Source organism: Candoia aspera, chromosome 5 (assembly GCF_035149785.1).
Source record: "Candoia aspera isolate rCanAsp1 chromosome 5, rCanAsp1.hap2, whole genome shotgun sequence".
NCBI lineage: Eukaryota > Metazoa > Chordata > Lepidosauria > Squamata > Boidae > Candoia > Candoia aspera.
The window spans coordinates 105,088,801-105,113,068 of record NC_086157.1 but is presented as its reverse complement, the minus strand read 5'-3'; the positions used below and the strand labels follow the sequence as shown (position 1 = coordinate 105,113,068).

Genomic DNA, 24,268 nt, shown 5'->3' with positions numbered 1-24,268 from the left:
TACAAAAAGATAGCTGAGCAATAGTCAAACTTTCCTATGTGGGAGGTGAAGTTTTTGAATGCAAGGGTCAAGATTCCAACTGTGACTCCATCAGATGTTGGTTAATGAAACCTTTACATTAATAAACATTATTTTTTAAAAAATAACAAAACGGTCATCACCTAGTGGGATTGGTGATGTTTCCCCTGCTTTCCTACTAAAAACTGAACGAGCTATTATATCTCTGATCTGTTCTTCTAAGATGTGCCTGGGAAGTGAGAAACATGGTGAGCCTTACTCCCCAACTACTTGTCATGCTGTTTCCACTGCTGATACCATTGCTACAGGCATGCTGTGTTTGAAGGAGAACCAACTCCATAAAATCCAAATCTCATTGCTTTCTTGTATTGTTGGATTCCAGATGTTTTCATGCAAAGCAATTATGCAAAACGGATAACTGTTAGTTTTCCATGTAGAGCTGTACAGCCCATTGTGAGCTATATCTAGTCCCACCTTAGAGAGACAGAAAGCCAGTTTTGTCTGGTGGTTAAGGTGCTGGGCTAGAAACCAGGAGTCTGTGAGTTCTAGTCCTTCCCTAGGCATGAAAGCCGGCTGGGTGACTTTGGGCCAGTCGCTCTCTCTCAGCCCAACTCACCTCACAGGGTTGTTGTTGTGGGGAAAATAGGAGGAGGAAGGAGTATTAGGTATGTTTGCTGCCTTGAGTTATTTATAAAAATAATAAAGGCAGGATAGAAATTAAATAAATAAATATTGACATGGTAGCTGGTGAAGTAAACCATCTAACTTTCTTTCCTCTCTACCATGCAAAGGAGAGAGATTGTGGTAGTGTTTTTTGACCTAGATACTGCATTTCAAGTTGCCTTTTTCTCATTGTCCTATTGGGAATAGCAATAATTGGCCACATGATCCAGAACAAGTGTTAGAAGAGTACATCTTCAAACACTCAGTGAAGTGCATCTGCACTGACAGCAGTTTTGCTAGTCATTACTGCAATCCCCAAATTTCAGGAACATCTCAAAAAGACCTTTTCAAATGACCTTGTAATGATCAAAATGCAGGTTTTATTTCTCATGGTTCCCTCATATTTTTCCTTCTATCCTCCAGAAGTATCGCTACCAAGATGAGGATGCTCCACATGATCATACTTTACCTCGTTTAACCCATGAAGTGAGAGGTCCAGAACTAGTTCATGTTTCTGAAAAGAACTTATCACAGATAGAAAATGTCCATGGATATGTCCTGCAGTCACACATCTCACCTCTGAAGGTCAGTAAAGTTCCTCCATCACCAATCCCTGATGTAAATTAAAATAAAAAGGACAAAATGAGTTTCTAAAAGCCAGAGGTGTGTCTTGTCTTAAGCCGTTGACTGATGAGGCTATGTACAAATTGTAACCTTTGGGAGTGCGGTTAAGCTCTGACAAAAGATTTTATCTGCAACAGGTTTTGTTCCTGTTCTCTATAGAAGCTGTGTTTTGCAGAGGAAGGACATAATTACGTGAATAAACATTGTCAGGAAGAGAATAAGCCTTCCAGTTTGTAAGCTATGTTAACAGCAATCTTTTATAATTTACCAAACCAGCCAGACTCTTTGTGGCTTATAGAAAGTAAGTGTTAAAAACAAGATACAAATCAAAATTAAATTATGATTACAATGCAAAACTAAACATTAGCCCCAACATGTTTGGAGGGTATCAGATTTTGGGAGGCTGGGTGGTCTTCAAGGACCCTTGAGGACACCTGACAAGGCTGATCTATTGAAATATATTAAGGTTCAGAGGCGTACAAAATGGCACATGTTACGAATCTACAAAGCAGAGTGCTTTCCCATAGATTGCAGGAGAAATACTTGTGTTCTGACCATTTACTTGCTCTAGGAGCTCTTGTTGCAGTACCCTGGGTGACTTCTTGATAGAAGTGGTGGTACCGTTGGTGTTTGGGTCCTAGTACTTGGAAGGAATAGTACATCACAGAAGCAGGGATGGTGGCTCTCTGCTGCTGGAACTGAGAATAGCACGCTTGGTACTGGTGTTGCTGATGGCAATTGGCAGCTAGCTGAAAAAGACTCTATGCAGTGATTCCATGTCTGATCATTTATAATCCTTTGTTAGGACTCCAGAGCATCAGCTGGGAACTACCATCTGAGGCTGATTTTAACTAACAGTCTACCAAGACACTAAGTCTTGGATACAAAGGGCTCAGTGTTATATACAACAGTTTCTGGTAGAAGCTAGGATGCCACTAACTGACTCTCTTAGAGAGATTCTGGGCTTCAGTTCCAATGTTCTCCTTGATAGTGCTCTTGGGCATTAGCAATCTTGGCCATATTTTCAGCAGGGAGCAGAGCAGGGAGTTGGAGATCTCCTGCCTTTTTCTCTAAAATTATAAATAAGTTGTCTTGCTCATTTATTCCTATGACTGTTGAACATTTCCACTGGAAATAGAGATATATGTAATGGTTGTACAGTGCCTGATAATTAAATAAAGACGCCTTTGCTTCTCCCATGTATATCACAATTCTTGGCAGCTCAAAGACTGTACTGGGGTGTGGCCAGAGTCCTTCTGGGAAGAAAGCATCATCTGCAAGGCTTAAGACACCCATTTTACTCCTTAAAGAAGTCAAAGTATGAAAAGATCTCCCAATTACTAGTCCCACCTATTTGGGGGCTCTGGAGGGCACAAGAGAGATACTGGAACTCTAATGACAGACCTGGCTTACTCTGGGGGCTGCAGAACCGTTGCTGGTGGGCTACATGCAGCCCTGAGCTGCACCATTTGCAATCTGCACTAATTAAAAGCAAAAAGGATCAGGCTTAGCGTGTGGCGATCTCGTTACTTCCAAAGCCTTCATCCCTGCCATACGTTGATGGAACACTAGATGGTGCAATTAACTGGCAATCTTTTTAATCCAGGAAATAGTCTTGATACTAAGAGAGGAAAGCAGCTAGGCGCTTGTCAGTCATGATTCTGTGGCAGTGCTTTAAAGGTGGTGATGTCTTTTGCAGTCAAAAGAGTGGGGCTCATCTGGTACAAGGTGTAGCTTGAAGCAATCACGTGGAAGACAGAAAGTTGAGACTTCTTGGGAGATGTTTTGAAGTCTGTTGAAAGGAACAGGAACTTTTGATGAGATGAGAAGAAAGATCAGTCCCTCTCTGAGTAGAATTTCACCCATTTCTGGATTGCTATTATCACATCGCCTGCTTGTTCATTGGCTGAAAGAGTATGGGCAGTGGGAATGCAAGCATTTTCACCCCTTATTCAAGGAATGCCTTTCTGTTTCCTCAGTGCATCTGCAATTCAAATGCTGCAGTTTATAATGATCTCTCATTCATTCCCTGTCTGATTAAAGCACCATCATCTTCGGTCCCTCCAGGGAATAGATCTAATCAGTTGGCAGACTAATAAACACTGCATTTGCTAAAATGAGTCTTGGGGATTTGTAATTACAGGGCTGGTGTTTTCCTTCTCCTGTCCTTTCTGTGTATGAGGATGGTTCTCCTTAAAGTTAGCATTTAGTCAAATTGTATTCTGTGGAGTAACTGACCTGGCCTGATTGAGAATCTCAATGTAGTAAGAAGGAAAGGTACTTATACTGAATTGAGAAAGCAAGTCTAGTCTCTGGCAAATCATAGCGCTATCAGTACCTTGGAGAGCTCATTGCAGAAAGTTGGAGTAGCTTCAATGTAGGAGGCCTTATTTCAGAACTTGCCTAAGTTCAACCCTTAAAGTGCAGAAGAATTAGATTAGCCCTTCATTTCTGCTTGTTGCTGACTCTAGATTTAAAGGGCTATAGAATCTATGAAACTTGAAATATTTGAACTGCAGAAAATACAGATGTGTCTCAGTCTGAGCTTTCAGTTGATGGGAAGGAGGTATCCTCAGACTGGGAAGGCATAGGAAGAGTACTAAGGGCTTCCCCTGAAGTAGGGTAACCAGAGGTTCTTCACTTTCTGAATCCTGGTCAAAGCCCTGCTGTGATCCTCACTCTAAAGTCAAGAGTACAGCATGCAGTCCAGTTAAGAACCATAAGCTCTTCCTTTGAGCTAGCCTACTAGCTTCTTAGATTCTATCCTGCCTTGCCCAAGTAATCCTGCAGAATCTGCCTTGATTGTTTCTTTTTTTAGATAAAAAACTTGGCAAACTTAATTTTGATCTCCTTTGTTATGATGAGTGGATTCAATCATGGGAATCTAGTATCGAAATCCAGATGTCTTCTCTCAGAGTTAGGATGTTTTAGAGCTATGACTTCTACTAAGCAGCATCTCAATTCTTCAGTCTTTCCAAAGTGATTCAAAGCATATGTGCTGATCATCTCCAATCCTGATGATCTTGGAATCCTGGGAACATTCTGAGAACACTATGAGCCAATCTGTGCTCTCCCTCCAGCTGACCAATAGGAGTCCACCCAAAGCATCATTCAACCCATGCCTTGCCCATGTTGCAGAAAGTCATGGAACAAAAACAAAATCACCTTGGTGCCATTCTGCACAAAAAGGAAATGAAATCAGTTACTAGCCCTCTCCTCTACATTTTCAGTTTGAATATGTTTGAATGTGATCTTGGTTGTTCAAATAACTCAATACAGAACATTTGTAAGAAAGCTCCTTGTAGTTGCTTGACTATTAAGCCCTTTTGTATAAAAGCTCCCATTGAGTGCTGTGAAAAGGGTATGTTATCATGTACTTACCATAGACTTTTTTTACAACCAGGCAGCCAGCTGAAATAAAAATAAAGGGGATAATTATTTCCAAACAAAATGAACACATGTTAGGTGGCAGGAACTAGAATTCAATGTAAAGACTCTTCCACACTTCCGATATTACTGCCTAACTCTACACGGAAAGGAAAAAAATCTAAATGGCTGGCCAGTCACTTTGCATATGCTCCTGTCCTCTGCCAAAGAAAAGGTGGAAACAGACAGAATTCTTGTTAATTTCATCCATCTTTAGTCAAGCCCATGGGTGTCTATGGGGGCAGAGGGGAACAAATGAAGCCATGTGCATTGTGATGTCCTGACACAAGCTTTGCCCCTTTGTACTTGTGGTGTGATGTTGTGGTGTGAGGGGAGGATCTTGCATGGCAACATCACAATGCACATCTCATCATTTTGATGAAGCCCCTGGTTTCAAGCCTGGAGGTTGAGTCATGGCAACTGGATTTCTTTCTTTTTGGTTGAAACGTTTCGCTGCTTCTCCAAGCAGCTTCTTCAGTCTGGGCAAAGGTTGGTGAGGGGACCCCATATATGTCTTCCGGGGTGGCTGCATTGTACCTACACCTGAATGGCTTGTCAATTGTGCCATAGTACAGAAGATTAAGACCACTTCACACTTCACAACTTTACCAGGAAGGCCACTCTTAATGATCCACTTGGGGATGAACAAGGGATTTAGGAGTAAGACATCCCAAAGGCAATCCACACCTCCATGGCACAATTGACAAGCCATTCATGCAAAGGTTGGTGAGGGGACAATGCAGCCACCCCGGAAGACATATATGGGGTCCCCTCACCAACCTTTGCCCAGACTGAAGAAGCTGCTTGGAGATGCAGCGAAATGTTTCAACCAAAAAGAAAGAAATCCAGTTGCCATGACTCAACCTACAGACAATTCTACCTGGATGACTGAGAATCTTCATTGACCATGGTCAAGCCTGTATTCCTTGTAAAGAAAGAGGGAAGAGGGGAAATGGGGTGCCCCAAACTCTGCAACGTTTCATTATTGCAAACAACAGGGGGGGGAAGGAGGGAGGGAGGGTGATTTTGGTTAGAGTGCAGCCAAGTTGGTTGTATAACATTTTATTGGTTGTAAGCCACCCAGAGTTGTTTTAAGATGGGTGGCTATACAATTTTTTTAAATAAGTAAGTAAATCAGTGAGCCAAAAATAAATTGGTTCAACTGCCAAACTCATTGATTGTAGGGTCACAGAATTCCAGGCCTGGGTTCGAACTGGTGCAGAGTGTATGTGTAAAAGTGCCCTTATAAGGGAGTCTGATGGGAAGTGATGTCTACATTTGTTTCTAGCAGAATTTGTGTGTGATTCTTTTACATCTCTTCTCTCCAGGTGTGTGGGAATTCAGCTCCCATAATTCCCAGGCAGAATGCTGTTTATTGGATCTTATTATGCATAGGTTGTACAGGTTAATGAACTGTCAATTGACCTTTTAGGAAGACCAATGAGTCAATAACAATCAATAACAAATGGTTGTTTTCTTCATTTCCAGTTCAGAAGAATAGATCAGTTATTAATTACTCCTAATTAACTTTTCTATAGAGAAAACATGAGAATATGCATTTAAATTGTGCACATTTGCCTCTTAGATACACAAAGTGTAAGCATTTTTTAAAAGCGGAGAACTGCTTTGCAAAATTCAGAGAAGAGGTAATGCCCAAAATTAACTGAGTCCCCATCCATGTATACATCTGGAAAATGAAATGTAGGTTACATTGCTTAGAGATGATGACCAAACAGTGATTCCCATCATCCCTAATTCTCTGCAACTATTGTTGTTGCCTTGTTGGCTTTCTGGGATCTTTTGGGGTGTCCTGAAATATATGGGGTCCCATCTTATCCTTTGAAACATGTAAGAAAGGAAAAGAAGTATTTTGTTTTTTTGTTCTACTTTTTAAAAATTGAATTAGCTGCATAAAACTTATATTTGTTTGACTGATTATGTGCCATCAAGTCGGTGTCAACTCTTAGTGACCACATAGATAGATTTTCTCCACGTCAAAATCTATATTGGTTGCCACCAAATTGGCCTTCAAAAGGTTCCTTTAGCTTTTCATCACTGTAGACTGCTTAAGTGGGAGATAATTATCTGCAAAATTTACTGAATTATTTATTCTCTCAATTTAAAGATTTGAGAAGACATTTTAATTCAGAAAGACATGACAAACCGTATCACTGGCTGGAGTATGTTTTTCTTGAACATTCAAGGAGTGTGATAGGTTTTTTAAAATCAATTCTTTATGTAAATTTAACAGCAAATGCTGGTTCAGTGGTTGGCTAACTGATGTTGTTTCACAGATGTCCATAAGAGGCTTTTTCTTATTTTCTTGGGTAGAAATAATTCAATTTCTATAATTTCTTTGAATTTCAGAATCCTCACTACCAGCTCAGTCTTCAGTTAAATTGTCTACTAACAGATCCAGTTTAATCAGCCTTCTTAAATGTGATTTAAGAAGATAAATTGTACAGGTAGGAATAAGGGTGAAACTGGATGTATGTGGGGATAGGTACATCCCTTTCACAAACAGATTTTCTAAAACTCACAGCTCCATGGTGGAGTCATGGGCAGCCAACAGTTACTGATTTCTGCACCAAGTGGTAAAATGTGCAACTATACTCTGAAAAGTATGTTCTAGCTCAGCTTTAACTCTACCACCCAACAGCTTTATCCTAGGAGGACAGAGTATAATGAAATTTCTTGACTCACCATTTCTTTGCTCAAGTATTAAGGACTCCCTAAGTTCTGACATTGCTCAGTATTGGTAATTATTTCTCTGGTTTTCTTCTTTGTTCCTGATATCCCTTTAATGGCCCTCCAGTCCTACTTCCTTGCTTTTGGCTCACTCTGGCTGCTGCACCTTGTGCATCTTAATTGAATCTTGGGTACCATAGAAAAGATATCCCTCTATTTGAGATAATGGCGATTGCTATCCATCAGAGTAGAGTATGTTGGCTAGATGGACTACTGGACTGATTCAGTATGCATCCATATCATTGCTCACTAGCAGCCAAGCCTCCAGCAGACATACTTTCTCAACCATGAGCTCAGGGACTACCTTTACAAGTAAATTTTAGATCACTGGGATTCTGAAAATGCCATTAGTTCTTGAGCTTAAGAGAAAGAATAGGTAGTCCTCACTTAATGACCAGGTAGTCCTCACTTAATGACCATTTGTTTAGCGACCAACCAGAGTTACGATGGCGCAGAAAAAACTGAATGTGACCATTCCTCACACTTTCAACTGTGTGATCGCAGTTTCGGCGCTTGGCAACCACTGTGCATTTATGATGGTTGCAGCATCCCATGGTTACATGATCGCTATTTTCAACCTTCCCAGCCAGCTTCCGATAAACAAAATCAGTAGGGAACTGCATGATTCACTTAACGACCACGTGGTTCACTTAACAGCCACTGCAAAACTGGTTGTAAAATCAGGTCCAGATTCGCTTAATGACCACATCACTTAGCAACCTAAATTCCAGTCCCAATTGTGGTCATTGAGCAAGGACTGCCTGTATATTCCATGGTGCGAAAGCCAAATCTCTCATAACTCTGGTTACAATGTTTTTGACTGTACGATTTCCACATGTTTCTACAGATATTGCAGTAGCTTAGTGGGATTAAGTGCCATGTCCTGCAGAATGCAATGAGATCACGTGGACAGATAATTGCAGATGAATGGGATTTGAAAACCTTGAATGCCACAGTAACTTCTAAGGCACAGTAACTTTTAATACATTGGTGTGCCAGGCATCTGCTCTCAGATTTCAGAATCTCTTGGGGGTTACAAAAAATAATGATTAAAAACATTGTGATTTTCTTTGTGAGATGTTGCTGAGATGACAGTCAATCTGTTGCTAAGCAGGGAAGGTGGAGGATGGTAATGATGTTGCCAACACTTTCTAGCTTCAAATGTAGATCCTTGTTTATTCCATAAATGATACCTTTGATCAACAGATAATTAGATTGGAAGAAGGGAACACAATGTTTAGTGACAGAGCAATCATTCTCCCTGTTTTGTATCTTGGAAGGGGGTGTTTGGGAGTGTGTGTGTGAGATGGGGAAAAAGAGAAATGCATGGATGGATGGTTTCACAAAATTATACAGCATTTGAAAATGCCGTACCGTACTAAGAGTTCCCTTAATCTCTTCTGTTCTTCCTATTTTGGGGTTTCACTTTTGGACAAGATGTGTTTCCTATGCAGGGTGCAGATGATGTATCCTGAGCTTTAGGGTCTCTGCAAGAACAAAATGTGTCCACAACACAAGCAAAATCAACTTTATATTGCAATATTACTGGATGATAAGAAATACAGATCTCCTATGCTGGGCTTGCTAAGTATTCATAACATTAAAACCAAATGCAGAAAGAACTAAGCAAAATAAGAGACACATTTGTCTCTTCTCTTTCCTGTGTTTTTTGCACAGGAATAAGGGGAAGTGATAACAATTTGGGGGAACGTACAAGATTTCCCTTGCTTCAGTTGGCTGGCAGTGTTTATTATTCTTTTTTCCCTACCTCATTTCTAAGCCTCTTAACCACTTTTAGAAGGGCAAGGATTCTAATATTTACATTTGCTCAAATTATATTCCTAAACATATTATCTTGTTAAAAATGTTCAAAGCTCCTGGAACAGTTCTTGAAGGCTGAATCCTCAGTTGGTAGTTTTCATCTGTACATATGCTGGTAAATTTGCCTGACTTCAGCAGGAGTTTTTGTTCAGCAAAGCTTTTACTCTTTCTGACTGAGCTTCTGTACCATTGATTAACTCGAGAGCTGACGCAGCAAGTGAAGCAGGGATGAGCAAAGAAGTTGAAGTTGGTTGCAGCATGTTTTCTTTTGATTGAGCAGACCTTGCTTCAGTGGCCTTTCCAAGGCCAAGGGTGGTGCAGAAGCACACTGTTTAAGAAGAGAAATCTGCTGTACAATGGAAAGTTTTCTCCATAAAACAGAAATGTTACACTTACTGCTGCATGCTTAGGGTACAGATTTTTCCATTAAGTGACCCTACTTGAAAAGAGAAATTCTGTGAGTCATTTATCACTGACATCTGCGGAGAGCAGTGTTACGAGCTTGCTTGCTTGATTTAAACCCGCCCCATCCTAATACTATGGCCAACTTGCACAAATAAAAATACCTGTAAGAACCACAAATGCATAATAAAAGAATGATGAAATCAATACACACTGGTATCAAACATGGCAATAGCATTTCCCTCCCCAATAAATTATGATCTGAATATTCTGCAAAAGAGGATAGTTTTCAGTTCCCATCTGAATGTTACAAGGGCTAGGGTTAGGGTTAGGGTTAGGGCTAGGAATCATCTTTATATGAGGAGAGGGGGGAGGCAGAGTGTTTCATAAGACAGCAGTTTCCTAGTTCCCATCCTTCTAGCTTCACAGGGAGTCAACCTTCACAGCATACCATCACAATGTACCATGGGCAGATTCTGCCTCAAGCAGACTGTCCTGAAAATCATCAGGATCGGAGCCATAAAAGGCTTTATAAGAAATAACCAGCATTTAAATTGTACCTGGAAATCTAGAGGTACTCATGCCCATTACATTGACCTGTCCCACCCAGTCAGGCAGAGAAGGCATGTTATGGACCCCATCCATGAAAGAATGCTGATTGGCGGAGCCCAGGAAGAGAGCCTTCTCTGCCATGGCCCCCACCCTACGGAACACTCTTCCCCCAGAGGTAGGCGGGCCCCCACTCTCCCGGCCTTCCAGAAGGGGGTGAAGACCTGGCTCTGCCATCTCGCGAGGGGTGTGAGGAGGGGTAACCAACCCTGGGAGTGGTTAGCACCTTGAAGATGCTCCCATACATTAAGAACTTTTTAACACTTCTGTCTTGGATCATATTTCTGTTTAAGAATATTGTTTTATTGTATTTTAATCATTATTTATTCTTATTTTTATTGTAAACCGCCCAGAGTTGGTCTCTGAGTGAGATGGGCGGTGATTAAATTTGAAGTATGAAAATAAATAAATACCCTCTGTAGCTACTGGGGTGTTGCTCTGTTCAATCAGCTTTTTTTTTTTTTTGTCAGCATGTGGGAAGCTTCATTTTGTACCAGTAAGAAATATCCAAATAGTCTTCAGTGGGAGCACCAAGTAGAATGCATGGCAGAATTCAAATGTATGGAGCTAAATTCTTGATGTTTACATGGACATAGTTTTATTTTAAAAAATGCTACTGCCTTCTTCCGGGATTAATTTAGACTTCTTACTATAGTCTAAGGTGGTCGGATTACTCGATGGGCTTCCACCCAAGTTTTAACAGGTCCAGGACTAGCCTAGATCAGCTGGATGCTACCACCTGCTCTAATAGGACTGCTTATACTACCTGTCCTAATCCAGTAGCCTAACCATTATATTACACTAATACTGTATATCCAAACAATATTAGGTTCTTACCATTATATCTCTTTCCAACATCCAATATGGAGACCCCTCACTGGCCACAAGTGGAATAGAATGCTGAACTAAACGAACCTTTTATAAGGCTACAAAAGGGAGTGAGGGAACACCCCAGAGAGTTAAAATACAAGGAAAAAAAAGGGAAACTGGTTCTCCAAAATTATGGTTAATGCTATATGTAAAATGTTACTAGCTTGAAGCTCCATGAATAACTAAACCTAAGCAAGATACTCAAAACTGCTGTATTAATTAAAGAATGTTCCCTAGAAAATGGTTATTCACTGAGGAAACTCCAAAAGATGATTTATGATGGCATTATTATTTTGGAGCGGGGTAGAAAAGCAGCCATGGGAAAGCTGTGGCTTTCATGATGTTGCTATACTGCTACACTTATCTACACAAGCAGGGATGACCAATGGTAAGGGATACCAAGAGTTAAAGTTCAACAGTATATGGAGGGCTTCAGTTTCCTCACCCGTTGGATAGGATTTAGCCTTGGTTTGTTCAGGGGTGTTATCTAAATTAGGTGACAATGAGTTCTGAGAACAGCAACTGGTTCCGCCCTGGCTCCTCCTCCTCCTCCTCCTCTTCCTCCAGCTTCATTGGCTTGATGGACTTCTGGATCTTGTGTAGGGGGAATGAGATGGACTTCACTCCTGAGCTGCCACAGTGTATGTGCCAGTCAGGGCCATGGCTGTATAGGAGGCAGCAAGTAGGCTGCAGGCAGTGAGAACATGGAGGCAAACAACCCAGCTCTTCTTCTGAACACTTTGGTCCATTGTCTCATCCTTGGAGGAAGAGAAAGAATTTCTCAACCAGTTTGCAAACTAGATAACATCCGAAGTTTGGTTTGGTTTGGTTTGGTTTGATTTTTTATTTGTGTGAGGAAACTCTATCTACTCATGTGGCAATGGCAGAACATGTTGGAGTTCAGTCTAAGATAAAACTGGCCTGGTCTAGTCATTGTTTAAGTGGGAGATTTTAAGAAAATGCAACAGAAGTAATGCAACTTCATTAGCCGGTCTGAGAGATTAATTCATTTTTGCATCTTAGCAGTTACATTGCTGTTCAGGGAGCTTTCAGTTGTACAATAAATGTATGGAAGTGTCAGATGTGTTTAGTTGGTTTAGAAATAAATTACAGCAGAAACACACCATTTCACCATTTCTAGAATCCTCATAATTTTTTTTTTTTCTGTGAGAGTCCTTGAATACTTCCATCTATTGCAGATGGCACATTTTCCTCTATTTTATGTTAAATAAAACCTCAGAATGTCAGTCAAATTTTATAAGTGACTTTAAAAAACAGTGCACATTAAAGCTTATGGGATACAGGTAGTCTTTGTTTAATGACCACAACTGGGACTGGAATTTTGGTCGCGAATCAAAGCAATCATTAAGCAAATCTGACCCAATTTTATGGCCTTTTTTATGGAGGTTGTTAAGTGAATCACTCCAGGCATTAAGCGAACCACATGGTTGTTAAATGAATCATATGGTTCCCATTGATTTTGCTTGCCAGAAGCTGGCCGGAAAGTCGAAAATGGTGATCACATGACCACGGAACACTGCGACAGTCATAAGTGTGAAAACCGGTCATGAGTCATTTTTTTCAACATCGTTGTAAGTCCAAACTGTCACTAAATGAATGGTTGTTAAGTGAGGACTACCTGTAATACTGTTAGTTTTCCACAAACTCCTAAAGCTTCTTTGGAGATTTCCCCTGATTTAAGTTGTTGTTGCCCTATTTTACTTTCTTTCAAATGTTGGTGTGTTGTTGTTGTTGTTTATGGGGTTTGTTTTATACTGTATTTTTCTACATGAGCCACCAAGAGTCATTTTTGATCATGGCATACAAATACATTTGATAAATAAATAAATATTAATATACATGGTGTGTTGGATAATGCTGGGGATTTTGGATTAGGTGATAGATTGTTTTCCCCCCTCAATGCTAAATCTTTATTTGATGAGGATCTTTTTTTCCTTTAAGGTCATATCTTAAGCTGAGTTTCTTTCCCAATGAATTCATGGATAATCTGTAGCTTTTTTGGAAACAATACAGAAGTAGTTTTCCATTGTCTTCTTATAGGGTGTGTGTGTGTGTGTGTTTGTATAAAATGTTCAGTCTAGCTGAGAGCCACTCCTGATGGTCTTTCATCCAAGTAATAAACAAATCTGTCCCTGTTTGGCTTTTTAGGCAATCAGCCAAGTCAGCTAAGGGCTGCCCTAACTTGGTTCTTTTTAATTGCATTATTTATTGCATATGGGAAAATCAATCTAAACAACAGAAACAAATAACAAAATATATAACAAGCCAGGAATGATAGCATATAGTAGTGAACAGATTGATTTAGAAATTGGGGAGCATCCAGCTTCAAATCTCTCGTTTTCGCATTGTAAATAAGCTACAATTATTTACTTCCCATCTGTTATATAGGTACAATAAATTATCCTGAGTTGCATTATGGAGTTTTTCTGTGGATTACTGAGATTGCATTGAAATTTTCTCTAAAGTGTTGCATCTGTTAGGCTGTTAGAAAGAAAAGGATGAACATGATTACAATTGTAGTTATATTATATTCCAGGAAATGTTAGCCATAATAGATAATTAAGTGTTTCTGAGCAAGTGGGCGTGATAGTTCCTACCTGTCAGATTTCAAACTTTTTGTGTTGCCCTCTTGTAAAAGAAGATTTGGAGTTTTTTGTATTATTGCCCTCATAATATTGTTCAATGATGGATACTTCTTTATGTTTTCTGCATTCCTGCTTTTTGTTCTGATAAGTCCATGAAATGAGGCTCACGTTTGGTTAGCACTAATTGAACTCTGACAGTTAATAAATACTGGCTGAATTCATGATTTAGGACTGGCAATAAACCTTTCAATGGGTGTTTAAATATCACTGTGGGTATGGTCTGTTTTGAACTAGAGTGTCAGTCTCTGAGAAGCTGCAGTTTGGATGGTTGGATTGCAAGAAAGATTGACAGGAATAGAGATAGTTGGAGAGGCCCAAACCAGCTTGATGGTCAGATTCTGTAGAAGGCAGTTGGAAAAATCAAACGTGAGAGTCTATCAAGGTTGCTGTAAAGGCAAGGGGTTGATAGAGCTTGGTGTATCACTGCTGGCCTGTTGGATCAGTGACTTTATTCAGCCCAGGTTGGAATAAAGCATGATGTCTGCACTTTTATACTTCCATCTTGGGACATTAGATGTAGCATTTGTGTCATGTCATACACTACATTTTATCACTTGTCTCTCCCCATGGATGTTTATGGTGAACAGCTCAGGCTACAGAGTGGCCTCCAGTTCTCTGGGATCACACTGCTGAATTTCAGTCACCAAATAGCTAGTTTGGAGAGTTTAAGAGTTGGGAATGGTGGCAGTTTCTGGGACACCTCCTATCTCTCTTCCTAATCTTAAACTGACCCAAAGGCCAAAAATGGGCTGAAAAAATTCAGCCCGCACATTTCTGAAAATGTCACTGGATGTGCCTTTTAGACCTGCAATCCACTAACTGAGCATACCTATCCATGTGGTGACAAGGAGATCAAAACCATTTCACGTGTATCATTATACTGTAAATTCTACAGGGATATCAGGTCTGCTTGTATGCTACTCTAGAATAGAATAGAAGGCTGAACAATTTTTATTTGAACCATCTTTTGGAGAATTTGAAACCCTTAATCACTTATACAGAAGCCAAATTCTGTGTTGCTGTGATGAAAATAAGGTCTAACGGGTCACTGAAATACTAACCAATTCTGTTTTATTCCTCACTTCAGCTTTATTACATGTTAGCTATCTTGTTTTAGGTGATATGTATTTTTACCTTAAAGGTTGTAATATTTTAGCTTTACACTTGCACAGGTAATTAATACACCACTATAGTAGTGTATGCTATATTTTTATTACACTTTTTAGTGTAATAAATTTTGTTATTAGGCTCTTTGTTATGCTAGTATTTTATTTCATTCATTTTATTTTACTTTTGTGCTGTATGTTGTTAATTTTTGCTAGTCACTGACCAAATAAACGGTAATTCATTTCACTGTCTACCCCAAAATCCCACCTACTTATTTGCCTGAAATTTAGTGCATTTTACCCATCCTAACTGGATCTCTTATGAAAATTCCATTTAATTATATCAAACAGAAAAAAGGGGGCATCTATTTATGCATTTCCATTACTGTTCAGTGAGAAGTGTGATGACTAGAATTTCTGAACAAGATTCAGATTGAGGGCCTCAGCTTTCAATTTGAGATGAAATCAGGATTGTTTTCTAAATCACCAGATCACAATGAAACTTGTAGTCTTTTTATACCCTTAGAAAGTATTTAACGGATGATGATCTATCAAGCACATTGAGGGGAAAAAAAGTATTTTTCTAATGCCTGTCTTCGATTTCATCTCTTAAGGGTTCTTTTAAAAAACAGAATATAAATAGAGTTTGAAGGAGGCATTTCAACCATTCAGACCAACCTCCTGTTTAGCACAGAAATCCAAATTAATGCATCCATGTCAGATGGCTGTCTAATCTCCATTTCAATACACTCAATAAAGGAGAAATCACTACCTCCTCTCTCTGTATCTTATCCTTTATCTCTCTGAATCTTACCCTTTCACCTGCAGCCTCAGACTATTATTTTCTAAGTTGGTTTCATATACCTCTAAGCGCTAAATTAAACATAGCACCCAGGTATCAACATGAAGATTCCTAATTTTCTTTCCTTGGACTTTTTCCTAAACAGGACTCTTAGAGGTGATCAAATCCCTCTGCATATTAAAAGATGAGTCCCATGGAATTTCATGAGCATTTCACATGCTATAAGGTTTCTTTGGCAACACAGTTCTTCAGCTTCAGTACTTAATAAAGAGAAAGTTCATGTCTGCTGACTACGTTGGACGGGTGGATGATAGAAAAAAAGGAAGGAAGGAAGGAAGGAAGGAAGGAAGGAAGGAAGGAAGGAAGGAAGGAAGGAAGGAAGGAAGGAATTCCAGATATGCAGGAAGGAAGTATTGCACATTCAGGGACTGCTGATTTTTTTTTAAAGAATAAGCCTTGGATCAGTGAGTTCTTGAAAGAGCGGGCTTTGCATGGATAGGCAGTATTAATGATTGGAAGCTAGAGAATCAAATGTTAGAAACATAAGATGTTCTAGTTTACTGAACTAAATGCTACACAGCAGCTAGGGTTATCTGACATGTTAGACTAGGCTGAAATGGAGTTGAGTTGTTTGTGGTTGAGTGTGTTGTGGGAATTGGCTTGGCAGGTGGTGTGGGCCAGGCTATCACGTTAACGCATTTACTTGGTTAGGTTTTTCACCTTTCTTCTTAGGCCAATTGTTGTCCCTTCTTAATACTCTTTGACCTGTAGTATAGTTTCATTGTTCTTAGTCACATCTGCTCTCTATCACATTTGAGCTGGAGTAACTTTTGTTATGATTATCCCTACTATGGCCATTCGATGGTGAATAGTATGAGAAAATTATTCCAGATTCTAATGGAGTGGGCAGCCATAACCAATTTAATACATTGAATTGAATTGACAATTAGAATTGTTATCAGTGACAGATAGAGAGAAAGGTTGGCAGTGAAGGTAAGGAAATAAAATGTTCCCTAAGGATTGCAGAATTGGGTATAACCATATCCAGGAAAAAAAAATCAGCATGGTAAGTGAGGTTTGTATTGAAGCTGAGACAAAGTAGCACCTTTTAGTACATTATATTCTAATGGCCTCCCATCCAAGTTTTAACCAGTCCTGATTCTGCTTAGCTTTCCAAAGTGGCTGAGTCCAACCTCCTGCCTAGTGCAGGAATCTTCATACCATCCTGGGCAAATGCCTGTCCAATGTTTTCTTGAAAACCCCCAGTGACAGAGTACCCATGATTTCAGGAAGAAGGCTGTTCTTTCTGAAATAGCTCAACAGTCAGGAAATTCCTCTTTATTTCAAGCATGGATCCCCTTCTGTAAAGCTTCCACCCATTGATTCTTGTGTGTGATGGAGAATAAATTCAGCTTCTCTTCCCTGTGACATCTCTTCATGTATTGGAAGACTGCTACCATGTCTTCCCTTAGCCTTTTCTTCTTTAGGCCAAACATACCAAGTTCCTTTAACACTCTTCATAGGATTTAGCCTCAAAGCCTCTTACCATCTTGGACACTCTTCTCTGCACTCTTTCCAGTTCTTGAGCGTCCCTTTTATATTGTGGCAACCAGAACTGGACACAGTACTCCAGTGTTCCAGGAGTGGTCTGACCAGTGTATCATAGAGCAGCACTATCTTCTTCTGTGATCTTGACATTGTATCTCTGTTGCATCAGCTCCTTTGGCAGCTGCAACATACAGTTGGCTCATGCTTAATCTGTGGTCTAACAAGACACCCAGATTTTCAGGATCGATCTCTCTCTCCCTCTCTCGCTCTCTGAATTAATGGCAATGTACAAATTGTGCCTTACCTGAGGTTTTTAATTTCAAAAGCATTATGTACAATGCAGCTAAACACCTTAAATGATACAGTGGGAAGCACAGCCTGACCTGGGAAGCAGTACTCAATTGGCTGCACATTTTGGACAATATGATGAAACTGGGATTTTTAGAAATCAATATGCCCTCATCCTTAAATTTCATTTTGGCTTAACTACTCACTCTAGGGCAATTTGGAACTGAATAGCAAATGTAAGTGTTCCGGTCCTAGTAGAAGTCAAGAAGACCTGAAGGTTTTCTATCAGATAGTTTATTTATATATTACAAAGCTAACCCACTTGATTGTATGTCACTGCAAATCCTCAGGAAGCCAGAGCACCGTGTGCTTTGAAAAGGCAGAGAGGTCAAATTCGGTAAATGGACATAACAGAAGAAAGAGAATCATATTCCCTATGGACTGTTAATTGGCTACTGTTTCCAAAATGTCAAGTTCTTATCTACAAAATAGATTTTCATGCCATCAAATATATATGTGAATGGGGTAGTGTTCCAATGGGGCTGTGAACAGTCTGAGCAGCAGAATTGACAGTGGATGTGCAAAAAAGACAAATTAATCCATAGTGTTTATCGTTTCTAAATTGCTAAAAGTAATAGTTCCATTCTGTTCTGCACTGGTCAGACCTCCCCTGGAGGATCACGTCCAATTCTCTGTGCAAATGAGTTCTAAGAAGGGCAACAACGATACGCAGAATGGAATCTACAAGGAGACCCTGAGAAGATAGGACATCTTTATTAGGCCTGTGCAGTGCTTTGATTCAACCTCCCAAAAGTTGAACCAAAGTCTGCAATTCCTTGAAGCAGCCAGCTCTTTTCCCAAAATTGCATGGAGATGAAGAAGGCAGAAGGCCACAACTGCAGTCCCACCGGCTCTAATGCATCATTTTGGAGACTGAATCTGAAGCACTGCACTGCCCCAATGTTTCTCTTTGAAGTCTGAGAAGTACCCGAAGAGATGTTGCAGAGAAGATGATGAAGACATCTCTGCTCTTGTTCCAGAACGTAGGATGTAGAACAATGTGTCTGAGGTTGCAGAAAGAAAATTTCTAGGCGAATCATTGGAACAGGTCCTAACATTAAAAATGTTGGATGGTAACATGTCTTCTCTCAAGAAGGGTTTACTCTGGATTCCAGCACTGAATTGGGATCTAGGCTTCTTGGCTTCAACAGCTTCTCCCATTTCTTTAATTCTGTGATATTGTGTACTTGGAAATTGTCAGAGCTACCTCAGAACAGGTAAGATCAGCTTAGAGAAAGGATGTGGGAGACCATCAGAAAACTCAACAGAGATTGGTTGTTCAACATATTGACTGTAAGATGGCAGACAGCAAAATGGAGGAGATTATATGGACTCTTCATTAAAACATTTGGCTTCTACACAGTCTGGAGATTTGGTAACTGAAAGGAAAATGGCTGGAAGTTTAATGAACATAAATCTTGTCCTTCCCTGACTCCCCACCTCTATATCTTCTTTTTATTTGCAGATCTGAACTTTGAGCTTTTAAATATCAAAGCAATCCTGCACATGACAGTTTGGTAAATGTCAGAATGGACTCCAGATAGTGAGAAGGCCCAGGTGTTGGCCAACCCTGTAACAAAGGTGCTCCCTTGAAAAATAAGAATGTTCCACATTTCATGTTGAAATATCACTTCAGTATCACATGGTCTCATGAGAGCAGCAAGGAAGACTATAAAACCTAAGCTTTGAGGCTGTTATTGTGAAGTTTTGGGATGTCTCTGTGGAATTAGTTTTAGGCAAACTCCCACAAACAATGATTTGTAAAACAGTGGCAGTTCAGTTCTATAGATGACTATTCAGCCACCCATTGAATTCAGTGGGACTTTCTTATTCTCAGGCAAGTACATGTAAGATTACTGTATACTTTTAGATATATTCACCATCACACATCACTCATTTTGTGTGAGCAACATTATCCACCCCCCAAAAAAATAGTAAGCCAAAGAAATTAAAGAAATGAGATAAGAAATAGAAATATAGCCAAATCTTACCTATACCACCATTCGCTACACCTTTCTCTACATTTCTATCTTTGCAAAACATCCTTGCTTCCATCAAACCCATATATTGTTTCATACAGGTAGTCCTCGTTTAGTGACTGATCAGTTACAACAGTGACGAAAAAGTAATCTTATGACCAATCCTTGCATTTATGACCTTCACAGGTCTATAAAGCAAATGAAAGCTGAAGTAAGATCATAAGCACAGCCGTGGTTTCACTTAGTGACCACTTTGCTTAATGACCAAATGCCAGTCCCATTTGTGGTTGCTAAACGAGGACTACCTGATGGCCTTTTGCTCTTTAAACCTGTCACCTCTCTCTTTCTGAGGATCTCAGCAACTGCATCCAACCTTGATTTTCTCAGTCTTCTCCTTTCCCTTGACCCATTCCTTCTTCCTTCATGTATTTGTTTTACTACTTGATCCTCATTCATTCTGACTATATGACCAAAGTACCTTCACGTTCTTTCATACTAGTCACTTTTGTATTCATTCCATGTGCATTCAGCCCCATTCATTCTTAACTCCATGTCTTCTTGTTGGCCACACAAACTTCTTAAGTCCCCCATTCCGACTGCATTCAATTTCCTTTTATATTTCCCCTGACACACATTCACTTCCATATGACAAATATATAGAAGCACATTTGTATGCACACCCTTTGGGATATAAATTCATTCCTTACAACAGACCACATACTACTTACCAACTTTTTACCAGCATTAGTAAACTTTCTACCAAGGGTACACAAATCCATCTGTTTGCTCATGTTTATCCCCATTTATGTATATCATACAACCATTCACTCTGCTTTTCCTGTCAAACACAACTACCTAGGTCTAATAATTGATTTTCAGATCCATGCTCCCATTGTATTATATTATCTATGTAACATTCATAGCAAATCATTCATGGTCTTAGCTAAAACAGGGCATTGTCTAATACAAAAGTATACTTAAATTCATGTTCCCATCTCTACTGTCACCACAAGTATTCTCTTTGTATTTATCCATAAATACATCAATAACAAAGGTGACATCATACATCCTTAGTCTCTGCTTATCCTCTGCTCACTGTTGAACCACTTCGATTTATTCTCATGCCTGCTTTACTTCTATCACATTGCATTTAGCAACCAACACTCAACACCGCACTTGCACAAAACATTCCATAGTTCAAGTACAACCATGCTTTAGATTTATATTAATTCCTTTGCCATGTGTGCATATGAGGACTTATATTTAAATTGTGTATTTCTAAGCAGATACCAATCACCATTCTCCTTCATTCTTGGGACTCCAAATGGCCTAATCCCTTTTCACTCCCATCCATACATTCATGTCATTTAGTAACATATTCCCTACCCTACCCCACCCCACCCAGCTAAGCATTCATTCATAAAGTTGCACAATTTTTCCAATGCTCACCTCTGTTTTTCTATTGCCAATTTATTGGAGCACAACATACAACTATTACCAACCTATGAACCCCTGCTCTCATACCTACCCACAACTATCTAGATGACACCAATTCATACTTTATGACATCTGTTTTAGTACTTTCCTTCATAATTAAACCTACACCTTCATTTCCCTGCATAGATTCAACAAATCCATAAGATCAGGCTACTTTTATTCAGACCCATTAAATTCTTTCCTTAGTTTCAAATAAATACAGCATTCTAATTTTGTTTATTTCATTTGCTATTTTGTGTCTTTAGGAGCATTTCCTACTAATGGTAAAGGCAGTACTGGCTGATTTTGGATAACCAAAATCAAAGTGTAACCAAAGCCAAATTTTAACTCTGGCTAAAAGCTTTCATCTAGATCAGTGTTTCTCAACCTTGGCAACTTTAAGATGTATGGACTTCAACTCCCAGAATTCCCCAGCCAGTATACCTATATATCTATAACATCCTGTGCCAGTACCTGGCATGTAACTCCAAGTTGGTGAAATGTTAAATAATAGTCTATATTGACAGTATGCTGGCTGGGAAATTCTGGGAGTTGAAGTCCACGCATCTTAAAGTTGCCAAGGTTGAGAAACACTGGTCTAGAGACTATCTTGCAAGCCAATACAGACCATTATTTAAAATTTTACCAACTTGGAGTTACATGCCGTGTACTGGGACAGGATGTTATAGGTATATACAAAGGTATAGGTACAGGTATAGGTATAGGTATGTGTGCATGTATGTGTGGGCATGTATAATTTGAAGCCAAGATACCTCAGATGATCTACTGGTATGCAAACATACACAGAACATACACAGAGGAAAGTAGGTTGCTTCTCTGCTTGCTTTAACATTATTTACTAGAGTTTTACTCTACTCCTTTTATTATAACTATATCCCACTCTGTTAGTTTAGAGAAAAGTGCCTGGCCTGAAATGTACAGCTTTTATTGCCTCCCAAATTGTAACTTTATTATGATTTTTAATATAGCAGAAAGCCTCTGCAGGTAATAGCAACCTTGTCAACCTTGGCTGCTTTCAGAACCTAAAGAGGATTGGTCCTAGTTAGTAACTGCAGGTTGGGCCACCGTGGAGTGCCAAAGGTTAGGGTTAGATTGGGAAACTGAAAAAAATCTTGGAAGCAAGGGACATTAACCACATCCATAACACCACAAAAAATATCTGCAGAGATGTGTCAGTAGAAGTCTAGCTTGACTTAAGGGTGTCAACTATTAAAAGTGACAGAAGGACAAACTTATTAAATTCAAAATAGGAGAATTATTATATTAACTGTTTTGCATGTAAATGAAATGAAAGCAGGTTTAGTTTTTGTCCTGGCCCTACCCACTACATGATGGAATGCAGCCCCATACCATGACCCTCAAGGATGAAATGCAAGCTCTGCTCAGAAAAAGTTCTGCCTTAGCACACTGTCTGCCCCACCACTTGGTAACCCCAAAAACAGATTGGACGAATGATCTCAGTGAGAGAGGAAATGGAGGTGGGTTTGAACATCTGGTCATGGGCTTTAGATGGACCCCTACATCCTCCTTAGCCTGCTCCAGAACAATTTATAGTGGATGTGCTGGAGCTGAGTCCTTTGCCCAGAAGTTGTGGCTTTAAATACGACTTTCTGCGTCTGTATCCTTTGCCTCTTCTGTCATCTTCTGCGGAGTGGATATTAGTAGCCTATTGCTTGCAAACTCCCAATTTCATTAGCAAATGTTCTAGCAGAGGCATTTGATTGACTCAAGAGAAGGTATGCAGGGCACATCCACTTCTGTTATTTCTTAGACATGATTTACTGCTGGGCATTGCAGTACTGCAGCAAAATCAAACTTTCCTGATAATGCCTACAGCCTTCCCTTTTTGCTATTTTCCCCTTCCCCCTCTTAACTTGCTATAATGAATATTGGAAATAAGCTTTCTCCAAGTTCTGTCCAGAATACATTAAAGAATAATTTTAATTTGAGCAGCATCTTAAATCAGAAGGAGAGGTTGTTTATTACCAACCACATAGTTTGATGCTTGGTCATGTCAGGTATTGCCCATTGAGATTCCACATTTTTCCTGCTGTCACAGGATGTATTAAGACAATAGAAAGATGACTGTGAAGCTTAGAAGACGGTGCTTGTGCAGTAGTGTTAACATTTTAGTATAATTGCAAGTAATAATAGCTTAGCTTAGCTTAGTTTAGCTTTTTTTTTTTTTTTTTGCATTTCCCCCCAGAGCCTCAGGGTAAAAGGCCAAAAAACGGGAAAAGCTACCATGAGAATCATTATATTACCTTTTGTGTGCACACAACAACAGGCTATAGACTGTAGTTCAACCTTCTCCAGTGTGGTATCCTCCAGATATTGCTGAATATCATCACCTGGGCCGCTCAGAAGGTGTACTCAGTGTGATTTCATTGTTCCTGAATACCAGTCCAAGCCCCTGAAGCCCTGAAAGTAGAGATAGTTATCTTTGAACTTGTACCCCTTGCCCGAAATAATCAGATGCCTCCATGTATCCACCCCTCCAAGAATCTACAACTTCCTCTTTCAACAACTGAACCTGGAGAAAAATTTGCAGATGCAAAGATTATCTGGACCACTTTAAGAATGGTGGCAGAGTCAGTGGTATAGGTAGAATAGCAAGAACAACCTTGGCTGATTTCAAAAAACTAAGCAAAGTTGGACCTAGTAAGAGTCCATCTAGGAATGTCAAGGCTGTAGGCTAGACTGGGAAATGGAAAATGCACCCCAGAAGAAAACAGTGGATATGAAATCATCTCCATATTCTTACCAAAAAACCTCCATGTCCATGAAGTCCCTAGTAGCTGAATTACTCAAAGGAGATTTTATTTTTTCCTAAATGGAAGCCATATTGGTTCCCAACATTTCTAATTTTCTGATCAGTTGAATTTTGACTCAACTACAGAATTCGTTTGCTTCAACAGCCAATGTTCACCCCAAATTTCAGTTCCAGTAGATTCATCTGCGTGCAGTGTATCCTATACAACCCTCCTTAGAAAGCACACCAATTAAGTCCAGTGAGTTTTATTTCCAAGTTAATGTGCATAGAATTTCAGTTTTTACGAACAGTCTTGAGCCTATGACTGGGTTCCAGCATCATGATAAGCTAGAAAATGGCTTGTTCAGTTTTGCTTAATACGTTCTGTG

At 39.6% G+C, this 24,268-nt stretch overlaps 1 protein-coding gene across 1 annotated transcript in view; it reads left to right on the top strand.

The window, feature by feature from the left end:
• Window positions 1-24,268, top strand: part of DLG2 (discs large MAGUK scaffold protein 2) — an 803,998-nt gene that overhangs the window by 353,496 nt on the left and 426,234 nt on the right. The window contains exon 3 of the mRNA XM_063304740.1: window positions 1,105-1,266. Coding sequence (XP_063160810.1) covers window positions 1,105-1,266 — 162 coding nt within the window. The remainder of the gene's footprint in view (window positions 1-1,104; window positions 1,267-24,268) is intronic.